Source organism: Zeus faber (genome assembly GCF_960531495.2).
Source record: "Zeus faber genome assembly, chromosome: 3".
Taxonomy (NCBI): Eukaryota; Metazoa; Chordata; class Actinopteri; order Zeiformes; family Zeidae; genus Zeus; species Zeus faber.
The window spans coordinates 14322687-14347611 of NC_137190.1; the positions used below are offsets into that span (position 1 = coordinate 14322687).

Consider the following 24925-nt stretch of genomic DNA (forward strand, 5'->3'; position numbering starts at 1 on the left):
ACAAGCAGAATTTACAGTGCAACATGTTGAATATTTTTAGTTCACCCCATTCAGCTGTTCAAATGAGGCCCCAATCATTCAAAAATAAATTAAAGTTATTTATTTTCCTTATTTTTAAAATGTATTTTCCCTGTTACACCAAAAACCTGAACTCTGACACCAAAACTGAGGTCCATATCCAACCATTTGTGTGTGTGTGTGTGTGTGTGTGTGTGTGTGTGTGTGTGTGTGTGTGTGTGTGTATATATATATATATATATATATGTATATATAGTTGGTTCTATTGAGATGAGTTTTAGCTAAGTTGAGATGGGTATCAGTCTAATGCGAGAGGAAGGGAAAGCTTGGAGCACATAGAGACACAGATGTGACCACTCATTGTAGTGTACTTGATTAGCACATCTCCTCCTAATTAGCCAGTTTTTGTGGTTACAGGCAGCACCGCCGGTGACACTGCTAATGACACAATCATAAAATTAGCAAAGGATGTAGAGGGCTTTCCCAGATTTGAATTCTGAATCTCACTCAGTGCATTTGAGAGAGACCTTTACTTTACTAACTTGCAATGGACCTTTCAGTGCCTGTTTTTTCTGTATTGTCCTTTCTTTAAGGACCCTGGCAATCCAGAATCTTGCCATTTAAAAAAAATGTAATTGTGAGTAATATCTCACAGACAGTAGAGTCTTTAAATCACAGACTAGGGTTTGAACCTTTCAAATTTTAGATCTGAGTCAGAGCACTGGGGCTAATGCTGATGTGAAGTCTCTGTATGGAGACCGAGGCTTGGGGTAAAGAAGTCGGCCTGGGGCGCAGAACCTTAATGTAGTTGGAGGCAGGGACGCATGAGGGCTAGGGCAAGGGCAATCATGACGCAGCCCCACTTAGCGCAGGAAACAAGTTGGGTTCCTGGTTAATTGAGGATCAGCCTTTGTACGCGCAAGCATGCAATCGTGTGCGCAAGCATGTGCGAGTGTCCGTGTGAGGTCAAACTGAGGTGCGCTTGGCGTGATGCGTGGTCTTGCTGTAACAACATGGCTGAGTTATAAAAGAAAGCCTGAACATCGGCAGCCATGTCTATGGCCCAGTCTGTACTGAGGACACTGTGTGCATGCTGCTGTGAAGGCAGAGCTGGAACACCAGGCGGTAAGGCCTGAAGTCAGACAAGAAAACAGGACAACATTCCTAATGAGGCCCTGGGCCACAGCGAGGAACACAGCGAGGCTTCTGGTGACGATAACAAGAGCAACTAGGTAATATGTCAGGGGCTGGGGTAGGGCGCCATGGACTGGGTTTAGAAATAATTAGGATCCCGGCTAGAGAATGCCGCTACACAATGCGGCTGATGGGAGGCGGGGGTATGTTGATGATGAGTACCAGCGCCGAGCTGTCCACTCCATTGGCTCTTTGAGCTGTGACAAGAGGCTCTGCTGGCTGCTGCTTTAGCTGGGGGTGATGCCAGCGATAGGACTAACACACTAATTACAACAAAGAGAGATAGAGAGAGAGAGAGAGAGAGAGCGGGGAAAGTGAGAGACTGTATATAGAGAAAAATAAACAGAATGATGGCCTTCGTCAGGGGTCTGATGTGCTGTGATTGACAGTGGTCTGACATGGCGGAGGTGCAGACAAAATAGATTAACTTCATCACCATTGAAAATCATCTGAGGAGCAGAGCCGCTACCATAGGAAGCAAATGGGAAGCAGGAACACTCTTCAGCTTTGGATTTATATGACGATAATTAGAGATATAAGATAATAACAGATACGGCCGTTGCCATTTGTACAAAAAAATACAAATCTGTATCTCTCAATTTAACTCCAAAGAAAAAAAAATTGAAAACACTAATACATAATATATTTTGCATGTAGACACAGGCTTAAACACATCGAAAACTCAGTGATCACAACCTCACGGACGAGAAAATGCAACTAATCCCACCTGGCACCTTACAACGCGTCATAAGTGTGGCACTAAATGTAAAGGAAATATTATAAGAATAATATTATATACAAGAGGTTCTACAATGTGGTTTAATAAAGACCATTAAAAATGTTCACACACGCATACCCTGCCACCACCCCCTCCAGAAACAAACAAGAGCACGCACACACACACACACACACACACAAACGCACACACACGCACACATACAGGCTGGATACATCTTGTTCCAAAGAGGCATAAACCAACAGAGACACTCTAAATCAAAACCGTCCCTCCTTTCCTCCATCCTCGCCAAGCTTGTCCTCTCAACTGCAGAAGACCGCTGGCATCTCAATATACACACACACGCGTACACACACACACACACACCCACCCACCCACCCCCCCCCCCCACACACACACACACACACACACACACACACACACACACACACACACACACACACACACACACACACACACATACACACACACATTCTTATTTATCTCCCCTTCCCCAGGCCTTGGAATAGCTGGTTCCCCTGCCACTGCTCTCCTGTTCTTCCCTTGCTCCCCTTTATTCTCTGGTTTTGCTACTCGTTTACGGGCAATTGGGTCTGGGAGGCGGCCGGGAGGGGTGGGATGGTTGGGGGCTGCTGGGAACTTTCTGTATGTGTGTGTGTGTGCGTATGTGTGTGCATGCTCGGAAGTGAGCTAATAAAGGACGGTGATCCATGAAAGGCCTTGAGCAAAGACACAGTCAATTACCTAATGCCTGGACCAGACCGCAGGGCCTGTGCACACTCTCACACACACCTCATTTACGTATACATGAAGAGAGGGCAGTCGAGGGCTTGAGTGGGAATTGCTCGTATATGTGTGTGTGTGTAAGTGTGTGGGTGGGTGTGCATACACGTGTGATGAAGAACGGCGATTTATTAAATTGCTGTCACTTTTGACAAATTTGTACAGTGAAAGTTGGAGGGGCTGGTGCATGGTGCTTTTTTTTTTCTATCAGAGGAGAGAAACCATTGGTTCCTCTTGGAGAATGTTTTTAGCAAGTGCATGCAGGAAAGGGAGCGTTCTTGGGCGATATGTCTCTTCACAGTTGGGTGGTTGGGTGAGAGTGGGAGGGGCTCTGGTAACAAAGACTTCATGGAGGTGGCCAAAATCCTAGCCTGTGTATGAGTGTGTGTGTGAGAGAAGGAGGGTATACTGTATTGCCTACTTCCTTCTCCTTAAGGCGGTCGGTGTCCTCTCTGAAGTGCTTGGTGCCATAGTCTAATGAATGGATGGAGGAGGTGCAATGGAGGAGACGCTCGTACTTCCTGCTTCTTTGGTGGGCTTTGGAGAAAGGCAGAAACCTGTGATAGGAGAAGGGTCAGGAGCTGGATTGATGAAGGATCTAAAAAAAATCTGAAGACAGTATATATCAAGATAATGATGATTGGGTGTAATGTATAAGCAAGGTCATTCATTTACATTCCATGTATAAATATATATTTTATGTATATTGTATTTTATTATATGTATATTTTATTTTATTGTTCATTAACATGTGGCCTAAAAATGTTCATTCCACATCTCATGTCGCTGCATTTATTTCAATGTTCTAAAATTCGGACCTGTCTTTTATGCAAGTTGTGCATAACATCTTATTCCTAACCCTAGCAAAAAACGACATCTCCTCACGATCAGCTTTACATATCACATATATCACATATCGATAATGCCTTTGAGAAAAACTGATAAAATGTCAAAAACTTTCTTTATTAAGTCTCAACGAATCAACGTATTTACCAATCAAATCACATGATATCGTCCTAAAGGTATGGATTGTCTAATCAATTCCAGATAAAGACCAGGTAGAATAGAGGTGTGTGCAGTAGACACCCTTGGCCTGCTCTTCTGGAGGACAAATCCAAATTGGAGCAGATCTGCTTTTCCCCGGGACAGGGATCTGATGCTCAAATAATGCAAATAATATGAGGGTCTTTTTGTGTGTGTGTGTGTGTGTGTGTGTGTGTGTGTGTGTGTGTGTGTGTGTGTGTGTGTGTGTGTGTGTGTGTGCGTATGTATGTATGTGCATGTGTGTCGATGTGTGTGAGAGAGCATGAATAGCAAGCTGTGCCTTAAGATACGTGTCAGCTGTTAATTACACTCAAGTTGATTTTCTAAATTATACCCAAGACTCTGCCTCGGGAACAAGTAAAAAAATAATTCCCTTGGTTTAACCCAGCACATCATGTGATGACACCAAATGACATGTTATAAAATCAATTAAATGTTTGGCTGCCGTCTTTTACTCAGCGTTCCCACTGATGGTGAGTGGAGTTTGAAAGTAAGCTGGAATATTAAAAAAATATAAATAAATAAGAACATTTAAGTAAGCATGAAATCAACATTAGGTAAAAATGCTGTAAAAACAAATAAAGCCGAAACTGAACAATTGCACAATTAGCGGATTGAAATTTCTAACAAATGGAACGCTGAACACAAATAAAAGCCCAGAATAGTTCTAAACAGTGCTGTTGCAGATGAGCAACTGATTTGAACTGATTAACGCAGAGCATAAAAATTTGATTAGCGGCAAATGGTTTGATCTCACCCAATTTGTCACATTTACATACATATTGAAAGCAAAATATATTCATTTTGGGAGTGAGGGTTAGGGTGAGCGTTACGATAAAGTCAAGTGTTCAGAAGAGCAAACTACCCAGTACCTTGAGATGCTGACACTGAGACAAAAATATGTGCACATTTGCATTTTAATGTGAGTTAGTATCTGCATGTGTAACACTATGAAAATGTTGGTGTGTGTGTGTGTGTGTGTGTGTGTGTGTGTGTGTGTGTGTGTGTGTGTGTGTGTGCGTGTGCGTGTGCGAGTGCGTGTGCGCGTGTGTGTTTGAGTGTGAGTGTGCGTGTGCGCTCCGTACGGTGTGTCGCTGAGGCTCACTGTAGCCTCCCCTCTCTGCAGCTCCTCATGGGCGTCCTCCAGGCGAGTGTATGGCATCTGAAGACGCAGCGACGGCTCAGGGGAGCGAAGGCGCTGCTCCCAAACCTCCTTCGGCTCCTTAAACGGACCCTAGAACACACACACAGACAAGAAAACATCTGTATGATGTCTTCATTACAAAGAGAAAAGGTCCTCTAAGGTCCTCTTTAAAATGTTCTCTCCATCTCAGCCCCCCTCGCCCCCCACACCAGTTCTATCTTTCTCTGATCTTTTCTTCCCCAGGTAGTGATGGCTTACTGGTAAATCCAGGGGCCAATCCCCTTCATCTCCCCAATGGAACAGTGATAGATAGAAAAGAGAGAGAGAGAGAGAGAGAGAGAGAGAGAGAGAGAGAGAGAGAGAGAGACAGTGAGGGACCGAGGCTGATAGAGCAGAAAGAGAGGGTGAGAGAATGATTGATAAGGCAGCAGGGAAAAAGAGAGAGAGAAGGGACACGAAATACCAAAGGAAACATAATAGTTGGGCGGGAGGGGCAGTGACAAAGCGGCAGACGCAGGCGGAATGAGAGAGAAGCAGACAGGTCTCGACAGATAGGTATTTTACAAAAAACAAAGACACACACAGAGGCAGCTCCCTCCATGAGTTGCTCGTGAATAGTTACTAATAAAGAACATTTTTTCCACAACAACCAAAGCTGACAACGTCGGAAGCTTGAAACTTCTATCGTCCAGTGTGGTTAGCAATACTTACTGAATTGGAATGGGAATCAGATATCATTATAATATTGAATTGGGATGTCCCTGCCGATTCTGTCCTTACATCTAACAATGTGCACCTGTCTGAAGAAGAAAACAACAGTGAGGATGAAAACGCTCCCCCATATTCATCAAACCTTGACGGGAAAAAAAACAAAAAAACTTTGTATGTCCCACGCGCTGCCTTCTCGACGATAACCTGTTCACTTTGGGACAAGCGCATCAAGTTAAATGTTGTTGTTTTGTTTGGTGTGACCTTGAGATGTTGTTTGGTTGTTAAAAAAAGGGGGGGTGGGAATGGGAGGGTTGGACTTGTGTGCCAGAGGACCCCGTCCTTGCTCCTATCGCCACGGGATCAGTGGCCTGGCCTGACCACTTTCACAGCCAGAACCTCTGCCTTATCCATCACCACGAGATAGTTATCACACCAGGGAGGGAGAGAGAAAGGAGAGACTGAGGGAGAGAGATAGAGAGAGAGAGAGGGGGAGAGATAGAGTGGGGTGGACTTCCTACACTAATAAAAAATGCAAATGGCAGGTAGAATGGGGATAGAAGAGGGGTCCAGAGAAAATTAACGTAAGAAAAAAGCAAAACACACACAGGCGCACGCAAGCACGCACGCACACACACACACACACACACACACACACACACACACACACACACACACACACACACACACACACACACACACTCACACACACACACACACACACACACACAAACACAGCATGGAGAGACTGCTGGAGTAGTTTAGCATGTTTGTAAGAAAGGAAAAAAAAACGACACTGATGGCTGAAAGGACACCAGAGAGTTGTGAGAATGGAGAAAGAAAGAGGGAGAAATGGAGGGAGAGGAATAGGTCTAAATGTAGATAAATAACTTCTCCTCCATGCAGCACCTAGAGACTCTCTCGCCTCCATTAATGAACTCACCCTAACTAGTGCCAGCTGGAGATGAGTGTGTGTGTGTGTGTGTGTGTGTGTGTGTGTGTGTGTGTGTGTGTGTGTGTGTGTGTGTGTGTATGAACTGTGGGCCAATAAAACGAGGCAAATCCACGGCTCATTTCTGCTCACTTATGTTTTACATTACTAGAAACCAATAATAGGGAAAGCACTTTGCCATTAAGAGCTACCAAGCGTAAATAACACAAATGGCAAAGTGGCCTCTCACCAAATCATCAACAAACACACAAACACACACAACCCCACGCACACACGCACGCGCTGCATCAATAATTCCTCTTAAACATCCACTATTAAAACTGGAAAACTGCATCCCCAAAGCAGGACCTTCTGCTTAGTCTTGACTATTGAATATTTTCCTAACATTTAGAGTCTATTTGAGTGAGTAATCTTACGTAAGGAGGCAGTTCTATTCTGATTAGGATCATTTGAATCTATTTTTGAAAAGTAAAAAAAAAAAATACTATGATATGAAACAAAACCTACGATATAGTTTCAACAAAGGTTTTAAAAGGACAGCATCTAGGAATCGGTAGATATAGTTTTTGTATATATAACACACATAACGCCTGTCTTTTCTTTTTACAAATCGTGTCATATAGTGCAAAAACATCTCTCCCATCTAAAAGTGGAATAAAGACACGCACGCACACACACGCACGTACACACACACACACACGCACACGCGGTCATACGTACGCGCACATTAAACAGACTCTTGAACGGTCCGCTGAGGCATCCCCAAGAGAGCCGTCTACCACCTTTTAATGATGTCATCCTTCTTAAAGAGGAATTTTAAAGGATCTGGGCTTTCATCAGGAAGCCTCCTGTCCTAATGGGGGGCCGGGTGTGAGCGGCGGTGGCGGGTGGGGGGGTGGTAGCCGTTCATTAATATGGCACTCAGTTAGCCTAATAATAACAATGTCTCCCTAAGTCTTTGACTCTTGTTCTCTTGCTCCTAGATTTATTTTCACTGCCTTGTCAAATTGTCCCTTTTACTCTCAGTGTTAACCTGTTTGTCTCCCTGTGTTGCTGTTCACTTCCAGTTATTATACACAATCCTCTTTGTATATACTTGGGGTATTTTTTTACTCTGTAACTTGTGTTGTAAATTGCGACAACTGAATTACCACCTGTAAACCGCGAAAACTAAATTTCCACCAGAGACGTTCATTGAATAACTTTAATAATCTTATCATTCTGTCTATTGGCCTGCCTCCCTTTGTTTCCAGGGCACAGATAGAATTTTCACCCAACTCACCTGTGGTTTCTGGCTGGTTATGGGTGGGAGGCAGAGCCATGAGGAGCAGCCGGATTTCGTGCTTTTGACGCCAGGGGGCCTGGATGCCCCGGGGAGGGAGGAGACCGGGCTGTCCCTGGGGGGGAGTCGGATGGAGGGCTGGGGCTTGGCCTGTCTCAGCAGCAGCTCCATCTGATGTGGGGATGACCTGAAGGGAGAGTTGAAAACCCCTGGGCTCTGCAGAGAGAGAGCGAGAAAGAGAGAGAGAGAGAGAGAGAGAGAGAGAGAGAGAGAGAGTAAGAGAACGCTTCACGAATTGATTGACTACTCCAAATGAAGAAATGAAAACTCTCTGCAAAAAATAATGTAAGCAAGATAAGCAAAATGACACAGCACATATATCAGGTATGCTAAATGATATTAGCTCTTTGCTTTATGTCTTTCTCCTCACTACAAATTCACACACCACTGGAGAGTGGAGGTAGCTACTTGTGACCTGAGGTAATGGAGCTGGAAATGCTACCGCTTTGCTCCACGGTGGCTGCTAATGACACCAAAAAAAATCCCAAATCACTTTTATTGCCTTTAATTACAACTTAATAAGAAGTGACGTGGTTAATATGTGCAGATACTTTGCTCGCCTTATTTATACTAGGAAATCAACTGTTTACTGTGCATTGGAGAGTATATTTTCAATCGACAGACAGACAGACAGACAGACAGACAGACAGATAGACAGATAGACAGATAGACAGATAGACAGACATAGATAGATAGATAGATAGATAGATAGATAGATAGATAGATAGATAGACAGACAGACCAACAGACACCGACATATAGATAGATAGATAGATAGATAGATAGATAGATAGATAGATAGATAGATAGATAGATAGATAGATAGATAGATAGATAGATAGATAGATAGATAGATAGATAGATAGATTAAATGAACAAAAAAGATGTAAACCATCTGTCTCCCTCTCTTTTTCTCTCTGTAACTATCCTTCTTTCTCTCTTCCACACACACAAACAGACACACATGCAGACACACGCAGAAACACACTGAAATGGGATAGGAGATTTGCCACAGAGTGCCCCAGTAATAATTATTCAAATCACAATGATCCTTTTGGCTGTGTGTTAATTACCAGACCAAAGCTTAGAGTTGGAGTACTCTCTATCTACTCTATATGCTAATAACAGTGTCTGCTATTTAGGCCACTCTAAATGACTGGGGCAACAGAGAGAGGGAGAGGAGACGGAGAGGAGAAGTGGGAAATTGCTCTAACTCTATTGACCTGGGCCCCGCTCCTTTTAAAATAACACATTAACAGAATGGTTAATTAGTAAATGTGTTATTATTAGACTGCGAGTACCTCTGATGTAAATGTCAAGTATTCAAATGTGTGTAAAGGGAAATTACGGCAACCCCATTGACTCTGGTTCTTTTAACTAAGGGTGCAACCCAAAATCATCAGCGGGCCCGTTGCTGGCGGTGTCCCACATGATCTTGGTGATACAGTGACGCTAGTTTTTGCTCCCATGAAAAAAAAAGTTGAAGAGCCACTTAAGATAAGCTTCATCCAAAATGAAAAAATGTGATTAAAGAACCCCTCCTCCCATGCAAAAAATAAAACGACAATAACAACAAAATAGACACCAAGATGCAAAATGCGACACAAGGTTTCCCTTTATATCTATGTTGTCAACCATATCCACTCTGTTGTATGAACGATCAACCATTTTTTAATATATTTTGTTTTATGGATAAAATACTTTACCTTTATATTTGTACACATTTTACTTTAATACAATCAGCAGCCTGTAGCATTCTGTTAAAATGGGCTGTGCACCACATTGATTTCTGCAGAATGTAAGTTTTCCACTGTGTCCGTTAAGTAAAGGTAGAGTTGTCGGAGTCGGGTATGACATGGAAACAAAAAACTCCATGGGGGGGTCCAAGAATTTTGTCCTACGGCATGTCGCAATCGAGTACACACACACACACACACGTTTACACACATAGACACAAATGCATTTGCGTATCTATAAACACATATAAACCTGCACACCCTGATATAAACACACACACACACACACACACACACACACGCGCGCTCACAAGCGGAGAGTTCTAACCTAGGCAGAGGAAGAGCAATGATGTTGACCCCGGCAACACATCGTCTCTGTCTCTGTCAGAGAGACTTGGGGCTTTTCGGCTGGCTATGTGTGTGTGTGTGCAACTGTGTTCGTGTGTCTTCTTCTGTGTGTGCGTGTGTGTGTGTGTGTGTGTGTGTGTGTGTGCGTGTGTGTGTGTGTGTGTGTGTGTGAGAGTGTGTGTGTGTGTGTGGGCCTGGGTCCGAGAAGTGAGAAAGGATGAACTGTGTGGGAGAGCCATCCATTCACTGCTGACAAGGTCACAGCTATGCAGGGAAAGACTCCCCTGCCATATGTAGAGATAGAGAGAGCCAAAGAGAGACACTTCCCACAGTAAACTTTCTTCTCCGCTTCTTTAACTATCTGATTATTTTGTTCTTTCTTTCTTTCTTTCTTCTTTCTTTGCTCAAAGGAATAGCTTTGAAAACATGTGTGTGTGTCATAAATGCATGTATTTCTCCCTTTCATGGGTATTTGCATTTGTCTTGTCTGGATGACCTGCTAAGCAGTATTAACTTAATAACTCTGAATAAAAAAAAGAACAAACAGAGAGACAGACTGACACACAGACAGACACGGACATGAATGAATAGATAGACAGATAAAAAAAAGAGCAAACACCTACTTAAGAAAGTGTCCTGCATCAATCAAAATAATGGAAAGACGTATCTTTGAATCCTTTACAGCTTTAGAAAACACTATTTTGGATACCTTAAATAATTACAAGAACATTTTAAAAGTAAAAATGAAAATATTTGCATTGCTCCCATAGGAGTCCAGGTAGCGGTACCACAGCACGGACATGCAGGTGTGAGGCAGCGAGAGAGTCATATGGTAAACATACAAAAAAAACTGTGTTGTGACGCTGAATCAACAGTGACCAGTGTCCTTTGTCTTCATTATGATCCTAGTGGTGAGTCACATATGTACACACACACACACACACACACACACACACACACACACACACACACACACACACACACACACACACACACACACACACACACACACACACACACACACACACACACACACACACACACACACACACACACACACAGCTGTGTCAGGGGAAGTACTAAAACATTCCACTCAGCACATCAAAAGAGCTATGAGGAGATGCACAACGTACCCCACTGCACACACACACACACACACACACACACACACACACACACACACACACACACACACACACACACACACACACACACACACACACACACACACACACACACACACACACTGTGTAAACAGGGTTTGTCACAATGAAGAGTAGAATAAAAAGAGAAAGAAATACCAGCAGGGTTGTGTTTTTTGACCTATTTATTTCTCTCTCTTCACCTCTTGCTAACTTTGGAAGACTTGAGCCAAATTCCTGCTTTCTTGTAACCTGTGTGCAGGCCTACTGAGCACTGTGTGAATTAAAATGAGAAACTCCAGGTCTTTCTCTTTGATTCTCTCTGTACGTGTGTGTGTGTGTGTGTGTGTGTGTGTGTGTGTGTGTGTGTGTGTGTGTGTGTGTGTGCGTGTGTAGACCTACTGTGTTAGTACTGAGGAGGTAGTGCAGTTGGTGAGCTCGGTGGATATTTGCCACTTGCTCTTTCTGTAACTCCAGGTGCTCTCGCTGTCTTTTCCGGAGGTCCTCAAGCTCATCCAAACCCTTCCTACAGGGCAGAATTCACACACACACACACACACACACACACACACACACACACACACACACACACACACACACACACACACACACACACACACACACACACACAAGCACACTTAACTACACTTCGTTACAGTTTTCCGAGTTCGCCACTTCCTGCTTGGCGAACTCGAGTGTGGCACCGCTCAAAGCGGGGCATTTGCCCCAAGAAGCGATCTGCGATCTGCTACAAAGCAGTAGGAAATGGAGTAAATCAAATACAACTACAATAAAAACACAATGTTTTTATTTGCTTTGTTTCTGAGCAGCACTCTCTGCTCAGCAGCACCGCAGCTCCAATCCATTTTTTCCCCAGTCTGTATTTGATGCAGGCTTGAATTTGTTTGTGTAGACCACGCACCCGGCATTTTTTAGAGGCCCGGTTTTTATTTGACTACCGATTTATATTTGAGGAGATATGGTAATTTTTAAGATTTTGTTCCTGAGCTAATTTGTTTATTTCATCCATTCAACCATCACTGTTTAATGTGCAAAAGAGATGTAGTGGCAGAAGGTAAAGCCATCAAGGTGATGCATGTTTATTTATATTCAACTGCGATACAAAGGTCACAGACACACGTTTGAACCTTATTGTGTTTTAAACATTTACCTATGAGCTATGGGGTGATCTGCCATTGGGATTTTCACAACTTTTCACAGCATCCTATTTGCCATGACTTACAGACACGGGTGATGGGCTTTTCTCTATCGATTACGGAGCATGTCACTGGCCAAGGGAACCCTCATGTTTATGAAGAACTTCCAAGATGAGTGGGTTGACACATAATATTTTTAAAATCACTTCAGTGTGATAATACTTCATGCGAGTGTGTTTGTATAAGTGTTCTTTTGGAACTTGGCCATCTCTGGTAAAAAAACACCCCTTTCCTGAGCTGTCCTTCAGAAAACAAAGTGCTTAATGGTTGTTATCAGCAAGATACACAAAAAAAAGAAGAGAAGAACAAAAGAGGAAGAGACATAGAAAGAAAGAGAGGCCGGCCTAGTGGGAGACAAAGAAAGAAGGGAGGAAAGAGTGAGAGCGAGAGAGAGAGAGAGAGGGGCCATAAGTGGGAGGATGATGGATATATTTCATCAGCACACCCAGGACAGGTCTGTCTGTGACATCTGTTAGGCGAAGCTGGCTAAATGGAATGCATTAAAAGCCCATGCACAGCAATCTCATTCTGCAATCACACAGCCTTATTGTTGCAAGGGGGTAATAACTTAAACTGGGAATCAGAAACAATTACTAAAACACACAAACCATGCTGATGGGAAAGCCATACATGCGCACAAACGCCCACACACACGAACACATGCACGAACACACACACAAACACATGCACGAACACACACACGCAAGCGCGCACGCACGCACGCACGCACACACACACACACACACACACACATTACGTTTAATGTTAAACCAACCTAATTCTTCAGACCCAGGCAGCACCAAAAATAATTTAGACATTTGCTCATCAGGAATCCTTCCTTTCTTTTCTCTCGTACCCGCTCTCCTTTCTTTCTCTCCTTCTATACTTTTTCCTCTGTCTCTGTGTTCCAAACTTCCCATTTCAATTACAAGTGTGCACAGAGTTATCAGAGAATTCACAGTGTGTGTGTAATGGGAGGTTAACACATTCTGCAGCTGCTGACATTTAAAAAGAAATCACCACACCACTCCCTTTGCCTTTGCATTTTTATTTCTTCCTTGCAACCAGATTAAATTACAAAATAAATGAAATATGCAGAGCAGTCTGTGCGCGTTTGTGTGCATGCATGTGTGCCATGAGTGTTTGTACGCAGTGCTAAGCAGAGTAATACATCCCAGTGCGGTAAAGTGTTTGATGGAGAGAGAGAGAGAGAGAGAGAGAGAGAGAGAGAGAGAGAGAGAGAGAGAGAAAAAGAGAGAGAGAGAGAGAGGGAGGGAGAGTAGCATGCCCCCTATTTGGGCAGCTAAATTGGTTGTTGCTTAGTTTATTATGTAACTTACAACTCAACACATCAGTGCATATTTATATATATATATATATATATATATATATATACGGTATATACACATACATACACATTTATGTGTACGTTTGTGTCACACTGAGCGGGTGACCTTTGCTTCCCTGCCCAGGCGCAGTGTTATTAATTGCTATGTAGTGGACAAAAGCCAAACAGATTTGTAACGGCTGAAGGCACCTCGATCTGTGTCGACCCAACCGACCGCCACAACATGCAACCCTCATTAGTCCTGATCGGCACACTGGTCATGCCTCTGTGTGCGACGGTGTGCGTGGAAGCGTTAGCGGGAAAACTGTAATTGCTCACAGAAGGCGTTTTTGCACCGCAGGAAGTTCTCAGAACCTTTGGAGAAACCGTCCCACGACATGTTTTACAAAACCTCGGAAACCTGTAATACGTAACTAACATGACTAAACTGGACCCCGTGTATTGCTGCCTGCAGCTATATTTAGGGGTAGATACCGTAGGGATGGAACCCTGTTGTTATTGTTCGTATTCTTGTTATTCTTCTTGGCCCTTTTTGGTGTCTGGGACAGGGCAACCACTGAACACGGTTGAGGTGTCGTTAGAACCGGGACATCATTTTGGCATTTTGCCAGCTGAAAGACTCTGGCGCACAGCAACTGCCAAACCCACAGACATGCATAAAGTCTTGTCTGATTCAGGGTATTCCACAGATTTTGTGGTCCAAGTTTGATCCAAATCGATCTATATTTGGAGCAGGAATTAGTGAAAAACTATGGCCGACATACCGAAAGTAGCTGAACAATGGCGGAGCAGGGAGGGCTAGGCTGGTTGAGCGGGCTAGGGCGGTGGAGCGGGGCGCTTTGTGACATCATCATCATCCAATTTGTTATATATCAGGGGGTGGCGCGGGGGGGGCTTTCCCTATGGAGGTGCGCGGTGCGCTGCGGTCTTGACTCCATTGGTGTGTATTTGCTGCTTCGCGCAGGATTTGTGCCAGGTCAAGACGACAGACAGCAGAAGCCGATGCTGCGTGTTCCACGGGAACTCAAAAAACTGTAACTCGTGTCGGTAGGAAGTAATGCTGAGTTTCACGAGAACTTGGAAAACTGTTATTGGTCAGAGAGAGTTGTCACCGTGTCATTGCGTCACCATTGCTTGACACGATACACAAGAGAATATAAGACACAAACTCCATAAATACCAGCAGTTAATTAATTGTCCGAGCAGGGGGAGAACAGATTGGTTGCTTGCTTCCATGTGAACCTCAGAAAACTGTAATTTGTGTCAGTTGGAAGTGAGTGTCAGTTGCTGCGTTTCACAGGAACTGAAAAAACTCTAATTCGTGCCTGACGCGACTCACCTGGACCCCGTGCATTGCTGCCTGCAGCTATAATAATAATAATTATTATTTCTCACTTTACAGTAATTTTCTAAAGAAATACTGCACTTTAAAAAAACGGTTTAAATTTGGTTATGTAAAGAAAATGGTGCAGGTAAGGATCGACTCGGAGTTAACTGTCGTTCTGAAGTTGCATTTTAAGTGGCTATTCATGGACATTGGTAATATGTTTCAAAATGTTGTACTTATGATAATTGTAATCTAAATTTGGTACCAGTAAGTCACAACAGTTATTGTAAAATCAAACCCATCTTAAATGGTTTACATTCTTCAAATCATTTGGAGGCGAGATGTGACATGTATTCACTTTCACCCAGGCCTTTGAAATTATTATAATGGCTTAAAGAGAGCAGCTAAAGTCTTTCCTTTCTTATCAATAATTCACTTTCTGGGTCAAAGTGAAGAAGTGAGAACTGATAGGATATCAGAGAGTGAGGCATTGTGGCACAGCAGGCCAGCGCTGCAGTCGTCCGGAACAGCTAATTGGTCAGGGTATTAATACTTAATGAAGACTTGACCTGATTGGCTGTTTTAATTGTTTAAATCAGATGTTTCAACAGCTGGCAAGTAGGGCACCGTGAGCCAGTCCATTATTTCTAGCAGAAGGTGAACAAATCAATGTATTGAGCCATTGTGTATTAGTCGCTGACACACACACAGATACCAATTCATTACCAGGATCAAATATCAGAACCAATATCAACCGCAAAGGGAACGGATATTCAGGGAGTTTAGAGACAGTCACAGTGTCTCCCTTAAGTCCCTTTTGAGTCCTTCATTCATTTCAAACCACCGAGTAATAGTGAAATGAAAATATGAAAAGGTCTGACCTCTGGAGCTGACCTGATTCAATACAACTAAAAAATGAGGAAAAATTTCCCCTCTCAATCATACATCTTCCTCCTGTTTCCCTCATTGTTTTCTCCCTCTCTGAAGAAAGAAGCTTACTAAAGCCGAAGGGTGAGTACAGCTTGCAGATTATGCTCAAACACACACATGCGCGCACACACGCGGTGCGCACGCACACACGCGGTGCGCACACGCATGCACGCGCGCGCACACGCACACACACACAACACACACACACACACACACACACACACACACACACACACACACACACACACACACACACACAAATCCAATCAAAGACACAAGTGAACTTGTCTCCACCCTGACTGGATCAGAAAGAAATAGGAGCAAAAGAAAGACTGACGCTAAGAATAGGAAAGTGATCGCGGGGCAGGCCCACACTCTCTCTATTGCATTGCAGCTCTTCTTTCATGAATGTCCTTGAGAGGGACGCAAGAGAACGAGAGGAAAGAGAGAGGAAAGAAGTACAGAGTGAGAGAGAGAGAGAGACAGCAGAGAAAGAGAGAGAAACGCAGAGCGTAAAAAAAAATCACAAAGAAAAACAAAACAAAACACATAAAACAGTACTGTTCTGCTCAGCCACTCCAAGTCCATAAATTCGTTGTCAGCCCCTCTTCTCCGCTATCCTCATCACAAGTTAAAAGTGGCAACATCACAGGAAGAAATATTTATCTGATTAGGGCAGTAATAATTACCCAGCTGTTTATTGCAGATAGAGGAATAATTCATAGAGCCAACGGGCCGTGGTGGTGGCGGCAGCAATGACACCGGCGCATTTAGTAAATATGCAAAGCGGGCTCGCTCTGCTTTCCTAATTGCCCCCCTCGTCCCACAGCATGCCCTTATTAAAGCCTAGGAACTTTAAGTGTCTCCCTGACAAAGTGATAAATTGTTGGGGTACCAAGGAAAAGTGTGGCGGAGTGGGGATTGCGTCGGGGTCCTGACTTCATTAGGCTGTGCGGGACGAGAGGGGCAATGGATGTGGACAGCCACATAGCAACGTGAACCTGTGGCCTACCTCGGTGGAGGGGGAGACGGCGGGAGGCAGAGAGCGATGGAAGGTGAGGGAGAGACAGGGATAGTGTAAGCATGTATTAGCCGGGCATCGCGGCTAATAAAATGACAGAGATGGTTTCGCGCGGAGGTGGATCCATCAGGGGACGGAGAGAGGGACGCCGGCCACGGTGATTCATGTGCGGTTCCCATATCATTACCATGCGTGGCCAGTCAGTCTGTTCTAAATGGAGACCATTAGTCCAACTTTGAATAATTTATTTGGTCGGACGGACAGACTAACAGACTTACAGATGGAGGAAGGGTGCCGGTGGATTAAAAAGCGCCCCTTTCGCGGGGTGAGTGATTGGTCAGCGTAAGATCCAAGGGCTTCACGGCAAACATGGAGAGGATATTTTAAATAAACTGCGGCGCAGCGTTAATTGATTGCGACCCCGGCAGCACTAAATAAACAAGTGATTAACTGGCGAGAGAGTGACCTCCGCACCTTGAACCGCTGCCGAGGGGGCTCCGTGTGTGCGTGTATGTCCGTCCGTGCAATTTTGTGTTAATGGGGAAACCAAGGATGTTACACGGCTGATAATGGAACAGTAGCAATTGTTCAGATGAATGACAATGACACACCTATTTATTAACTATTAACAATTCATTCCTAAAATGGATTTTCCCCGACACCCCTCATTTCCTCCTTCTTCTAAGCTATGCGTTCAAATCAAACGTTTTACTCAGCTTTTAATCTTTACTGAAACAGTTGGGGAGAGATTCTGAAGATTTTTATTATCGAGGAGCGTGAAGTTGAATCAAATGATAAAAAAAAATAATAATCTGAAATACTTCTACACACATTATTTAAGTAAAGTGTTTATTTTAGACTGTGTCCTGCACTTCCTCTTCTAGGAGACGATAAAACAATTAAAAAACAGTGTGAAGGTGCATGATGGTGAAATCAAAACCTTTACATTTACAGTAGAATTGTGTGTGTGGTTGTGTGTGTGTGCGTACATGCGTGCGTGTGTGCGTGCGCATGCGTGTGTGTATTGTGTGTGCGTGCGTGCGTGCGTGTGTGTTGTGTGTGCTAATTTGCGGTAACATAGTCCAAGGGTGGTTCCACCTCCCTAATGGACATCAACATCCCACTTCCCTCTCCCTCCAAAGATGAACAGGAGAAGGAAGGCGGAGGGGAAGAATGAGGGAGAAGGGGAAATCAGTGATCCAAGGTACACCTTAACAAATTAATATTTAATTTTAGAAGAGGCCTTGAGATATTTTCCAGCAAAATATATTTGCAACATTAAAAATGCGACTATTAGCTAAATGTAAAGGTTTTTTTTTTTTTGTAAAAAATAAAGTATCTCTAGCGGTAGGCCCTGGAGCTCAGGATGTTTTATTAATGTGCTACCGTGGTTCAAATCAGAGGCTAATTTTTAATTTCTTCACATCGTTTACTTCTATCCTTCTCAGCCTCAGGCACTTTAGAGGGCTTTCTCTCTCTCTCTCTCTCTCTCTCTCTCTCTCTCTCTCTCTCTCTCTCTCTCTCTCTCTCTCTCTCTCTCTCTCTCTCTCTCTCTCATTACAGAAACACAAGTTAAGAGACGCCTCTATGACTGGCTGTCTCTTCTTCTTTATCTGTCTTTCTCTCACTCTAAGGAGATGAGTACACAAACATGTAAATTCATCCTTTATGGATCAAACTAGTTCACCTACTACTTGACTATCTAAAAGTAGGTGAACGTATTGGACAAGGGGGGATCCAATGGGTCCTTTGTCTCCAATTCATAATAAAACCATATATAAGATAAGATAATATAAAATATACTATATCATCTGATTGATTATATTACTATTATTATTATTATTACTATTATTATTATTATTATTATTACTAGTAGTAGTAGTAGAAGTAGTAATAGTAGTAGTGGTAGTAGTAGTAGTAGCAGCAGTAGTAGTACAGTATTTAACTAAATACCTTTTAATAATTAAAAATGTGTGTAGCATGTGCATATACCACTAAAATAACTTTTTGACAGATTTTTGAAAGAAATAATAGGAATGAGACATGTTGTCACTCAGCTAAACATTGAAAAAAAAAAATATATATATATATATATATATATTATATATATATATATATATATATATATTATATATATATATATATATATATATATGTTTGGATTTGATGTACCTGACAAATGCATTTTTCATGGCCAGTCCATTGAGAAACCTCTTGCGTGCATAGTAGTTATGGACGTATTTTCTCACATAAAAGCCTCTCCATCTGCGCTGGATCTGCAAGAGGTAAAGACACAAAAAAATATCAAAACCTATCAAGCAGCCCGGGTGAACTTAAAAGACAGGTTTATCAAGGTAAATTTGGCAGACATAAAATTTTTCCTTTGTGCTATTTGGCATTCGCTAGATCACATCGACCCAGAGAGGGAAGAAATAATTCATCAGGACTCGACAAAGTCCTAAAATAGATTTATCTCTGACACTATGACGGGACATGCCGAGGTAGGACAGAGAGCTTCTACACCTTTAACTGTATCACTCCACATTGATTGTGGAGGCTTTAGATTAGTTGCCATAGACATGCAAAATGCACACACACACACACACACACACACACACACACACACACACATACACATACACATACACATACACACACACACACACACACACACACACACACACACACACACACTCACACACTCACACACTCACTAGTGGACCATTGTAAAGCAAGAGTGCGGATGTCCTTCAGACTAATTAGGAGATTAAAACATAGCAGGTAAAAGAATAATCAAAAGAGAAGGAGAAGAACAAGAGGATGGGGAAAAAAACAACAAAGAGTAAAATTAGAATTAGCATTGATCTCCCAGTCAATAGATAATTTTAAATAAAGTAATTGCCACCACCCGACTTCTCTCTGACCTTTTTTGACTAGTGAAATCGATGCTGTTGAATCTAATACAAATCCGTGGCGCGGCATGTAAACACTGGTTTCTATTACGGCGCTAATACATTATCCTCTGTTAGCCACCACGCCGCGATGAAGACAACAAGGAGGGGAGAGGAGAGAGGCCTGAAATCAAAATTGATTCAAAGAGGGTGTCACAAGGGGATCCAGAGATGATTGTTTCTCGGTTTCTTTTCCCCTCTCTCGCTCGCACATAAAGACCCTTTCCTCCACTATTCCGTTCGGTCAACAACTTGGTTGGGCGGAGACGTCCTTCACTCACTTCCCTCCCCGGCTTACCGGCAAACTCTGCCAAACTCATAGGTACACACGTGCGCGCAGCCCGACCACCTCGCTTTTCTCTGGACTATGGAACGCCGATGTCAGGGTTGAATGTACAATGGCCCGAAAAACGCTTGAGATTATAAATATTTATAATTCTAAGTTAATGCACATGCTTAAATAATTGCCCTATAAAGACTCTCATCAATCTCATTAGAAATAAAGGTAGTCATAATAATGAACTGGGAAAAGCGCTTTCCTTGATGAGATTCAGTTTTCTAGTTTTATTTGTCTATTTATCTACACCTATTTTTCTCGTCCCTATTATTCCCCCTTCTTCCTGCCGTCGACTCTGTGGTAAATTTGCAGCTAAGGTGCTCTGTTCCCAGCCTCCAGGAGCCTCTACTATCAACCTCTACCTTCAGCCCAGTGACCTCTAACTGGGGTCAGACATCGACTCCAAGGTCTACCGTCCCAGAGGCCGACCCGGCCGGAACAAACCGGGTGGTCCAGTTTTTTTTTTGCTTTGATTCCACTCTTAAATAAAACCTGAAACCCGGCTTTATACCCTTTTTTCCCCCCCGGTAAGTCGACGACACACTCACTTCAATAAGCGCAATGAGATTTTTTTTTTTGTGAGGCCATAAATAAATTCACAGATTTCAGCTGAGCCATATTGTTAGCCGACGGGGAAGGTTTTGTAGAATTGTAAAACACATAAGGTTTCCATGAAGTATCGTCGTGTAAAAATGCCAAAACATCAGTCAAAGCCAATTCTCCATGATTTATGGTTTAAAGAGAAGAAAATGTCAAGGCAATAAGAGGAAGAGAGGGCCTTTTTATGAGGAGAATACATTGCGGACAGAATATGATACAAATGGACTTGCACTCTGGCCCGACTGGGAGCAACGGGAAGCTTCACATTTTTTGGCATATTTATATTTCACTGAGGATTGAGGAATACGGTTACATTTTTTGAAGTTATATGGATAAAAATGTGTGAGTGCAAGATATGAGTGTAAGGAGGGGGAGAGAAATATATTGCATAATTATGGTATTAGTATCAACCATGCTGGTAAAAAGAAATAAATGAAATATGGAACATGAATAAAATCACAACACCGTAAGGTAAATGAGACATAGAAAAGAAAAGATCCATAAGGCTAATTAACTTTATATTTACCTTTATGAAGATGCTTGAAATGATTTAGTCAAAAATCAAGAAAAATAAATAATATTCTTTTTTTTTTTTTGCTTTACTCATTCGGACTGCTATACCGTATGTGAGGCCTCTCACTCCCAGCACACATTGGGAGCAAGTCTCCCGGTGCAACGGCACTCCCAATGCGAGGCGCAGGCGTGATATTTACCCTGACCGCCATCTCTTCGTAGAAATTCATCTTCATGATAAAATATGCCTCCTGTGAACACAAAGGAAAAGACAGTGTTACTTCTTGTCTCCTGGCCCTGTGATCTGTCCACAGCAGGCATCAAAGATAAAGAGCTCTTAATACATAATACATTGCACACACAGGCAAAACAGATAGGGGGCCACAGTAGAAGGAAGGAGGGGAGGAGGGAGACGGAGGGGGTTAGGCGATTCAGTGAGAAGCAAGAGAAAGTAGGAGAAAGAGAGGAAGAGGTGCGAGAGAGAGAGAGCGAGAGAGAGAGAGAGAGCGAGAGAGAGCAGGAGTGGTTAGTGGGACTTTGTACCGAGGGGAAGGACTGTGCGGTGCGTGCCTCTCTTTTAATACCCCGACGCAGACAAGGGCCAAGAAAATCTATGGTAGTCAAGCTGCGAGCTAATGGAGATGTATGACGGCCAAACGCTCTCCACTGGGCTTCATAATCAATGACAGCGCTGCCAGAAGAGACCAACAAAAAGGGCCAGAGAATATTCAGCGGGCATGCCGAGCGTGCCGCTCAGCCGCCGCGAGACGGACGTGCCGGGGCGACCACTTGGGGCACATTTTCGGGGAGCGTGCCGGAGAGCCGGTCATAAAAGGGATTCATATCTCAACACATCCTCTTTAATAAAGACAAGGGAGGGAGAGAAAGAGAGATAGAGAGAGAGAGAGAGAGAGAGAGGGGAGAGCAACGGGTGAACGGGAGACAAAAGACCTGAAAGGAGGTTGTAAATTTGGCTTGATGTTTTGAAATGAGGCTTCACGCGTGTCACAGTGCGCGTGATAGCATCACCAAGACGGTGAAGGGGGAAAAAAAAAAAAAAAGGAATACAGTGAGCGTACGGTGGGAGGGGACGGGGGAGTATCTCTTAGGGCTAATTTAAAGTACTGGGCTCTGGCAATTTTGAGCCATTAAAATTAGCGCTCGTCTGTTTCTAAATGAGACCAAACAGCCTCTTTTTAGCCCATGCGCGCCGTGACACATCCTTCATTGTTTATCTGCCCCGTTTCCATTTCTTGAAAGCCTCCCAAATGGCGGCTGGCAGTTATGCTTTAGCAAACAGTCAATTTAGAAGGGTGATAAATAGCTTGTTGTGATACGTTTACAAAACTCCATCCAGGGGAAAATTATACGTGAGAGCACTGGGTATTGGATCCGGTATCAACAATCTGTTCAATTAAGAAGCAGTTGGAGGCAATATGCTGAAAACAGGTCTTCGTTTCACTAAAGCATTTTAGCCCCCCGCACCCCGCACCCCAATCAACCACATGCGCACATACAGACACAGCCCCCCCCTTCCTACCCTCCATCCCTCCCTCGCTGCTTCTATATGCATCCCAGCACGAGTGATATAGATGGAATTCCATATCATATCACATCATATTTCCTAAGTGCTAATTTCCCAATGTGTAATGGGTGAATTATATTTCTTAAGGTCAGAGGCAGGGGCTTAGAAATATAGCAATTGAATTCTAATGTGTGCTATCATAACATAATCAATATATCCATAGCCGTTCCGGCAGCTGGCTTACCTTCACCATTTGTCTGAAACATGCCCTTGCAGTGAATCCCCGCCATATCTTCTGGATAATGGTCGCCTTCTTGTGCAAAAGGCTATTATGAAGTCAAATTGGGGAGAGAATTGGACGCGTAATTTATTTAGACGTTTATAGCACTCAAATGGATGAAAACGCTGAAAATAAAAATATATACAGGGTATAATGAATAGCATTGGTGATTTTACATTCGATGTCAGCGTTTTCGGGTTTTTTTTAGGCCGGGGAATACGACAACAAGAAAAAAAGAATGGTCTTTTTAAAATAAGAAAATATGTAATTAACTTCAAATTAACAATTTTCTAATTAATATAGTTGCTGTACATTCAGGAGATAGGATCAATAGTGAAACAGCAACATATCAATAAACATATGCAGAATATTTCATAGCAAAGTGCTTTCACTGCACACACACGGACACAGACACACACACACTAAAGATCATAAACTAAGCCAGTACGTGGTTCTCATGCTCGATGAAAGGTCAGACTCTGACCTATGCATGTACGTATGTATGCGCGCCCCTACACGCAAACCCACGCTCACCAAGGGTTTGTGCTCCTCTCGGCTTTTCGATCACGTCTGACAAGACTTTTGCCTCTTTAGCCGTCGCCACACATTTGTATTCATCTTCAAACATATTCTAAATGCAAGTCCACTGCGATGCGAGGCCATCGATGCGAGGCCATCAATTTCCTAAAGGCCATTTATACGCTCAGAAAATCAATGCTTATAGCGGGGATACCACAACCCCGGAGTTACACTTAGGCGGCTAAAATTGATGCTAATTATCCACTTAACGCGTTGATCAATTAACTTAAGTAATCTGAATTAACCTACTGTCTGGAAGTTTGTCTGCTGACCCTGCAGAATGGCGCTGGGGTCACAGCACAGGACCAAGTACAAAGTTAGAGACATTCATTTCTCCTGTGCAACGGAACTGACATTTATTCCCCGAGTCCATTTGCAAAGCTCTGGGAGGTGGATAATTATAGCAGAGGGCTAATATTAGGGTTTTCCCCCTGTAAATGAGTTATCAGGGGCACGCCTAAATGCTTTCCCCCACCCTCCCATGGATCTACCGCAGGCCTCACGATGTGCAATGAAATATTATTTATTTTCTTTACGTATATATATATATCTCCTTTTCATATAGCCTCATGGATACTTTATTAATTGTTTAGAAGAAAGAAAGAAAAAGTACAATTCATGAGAATGAAATACAATCAAAATAATGAAAAAAAAATAGAAAAACGAATACTTTAGCTTTTATTACTACTACTACTACTACTAGAAATAATAATACTAATAATAATAATAATAATAATAATAATACAATTCATGAGGTGTACACGTCACGTACCCGAGGTAAGCCCGCACTTGGCAGCCTTTGAACCAGCTCTGAATCTGCAACGCCGCTCGATTCTCTTTCTGTCTGCTGTCCTCCGCAAGACTAAACAAACAAACAAACAAACAAACAAACAAACAGCTATGAACACGTTTCACATTCGCATAACCGCCAAAATGATTCTCGTCGCCATTGTATTCCGAGACCTGGAACCCGTCACGTTCACTGTGCACTAAAACACCAGGGCGATGGGGGGGGGGGGGGGCGCGGTGCGTTTGGGTACGTTATGTCGCTTCGTTTGTTTGAGGGACACCCGCTCACGTACCAGTTTCTGCGAAAGCATTCCGCCTCGATTTGCGCTATTTTACTTCGCAATTTCACGAAGTCCGCCAT

General features: G+C 43.1%; 1 protein-coding gene across 1 annotated transcript; it reads right to left on the reverse strand.

Annotated features, from left to right (window-relative positions):
* Positions 1–1326: 1326 nt before the first annotated feature.
* On the reverse strand, positions 1327–24925 carry spata17 (spermatogenesis associated 17; the record flags this gene model as incomplete). The annotated part of the gene is made up of 9 exons (XM_079997228.1): positions 1327–1443; positions 3153–3288; positions 4861–5009; positions 7862–8077; positions 19168–19266; positions 21592–21642; positions 23161–23242; positions 24548–24637; positions 24858–24925. The coding sequence occupies 9 exons, from the start codon at positions 24923–24925 to the stop codon at positions 1327–1329; spliced, it is 1008 nt and encodes a 335-aa protein (XP_079853354.1).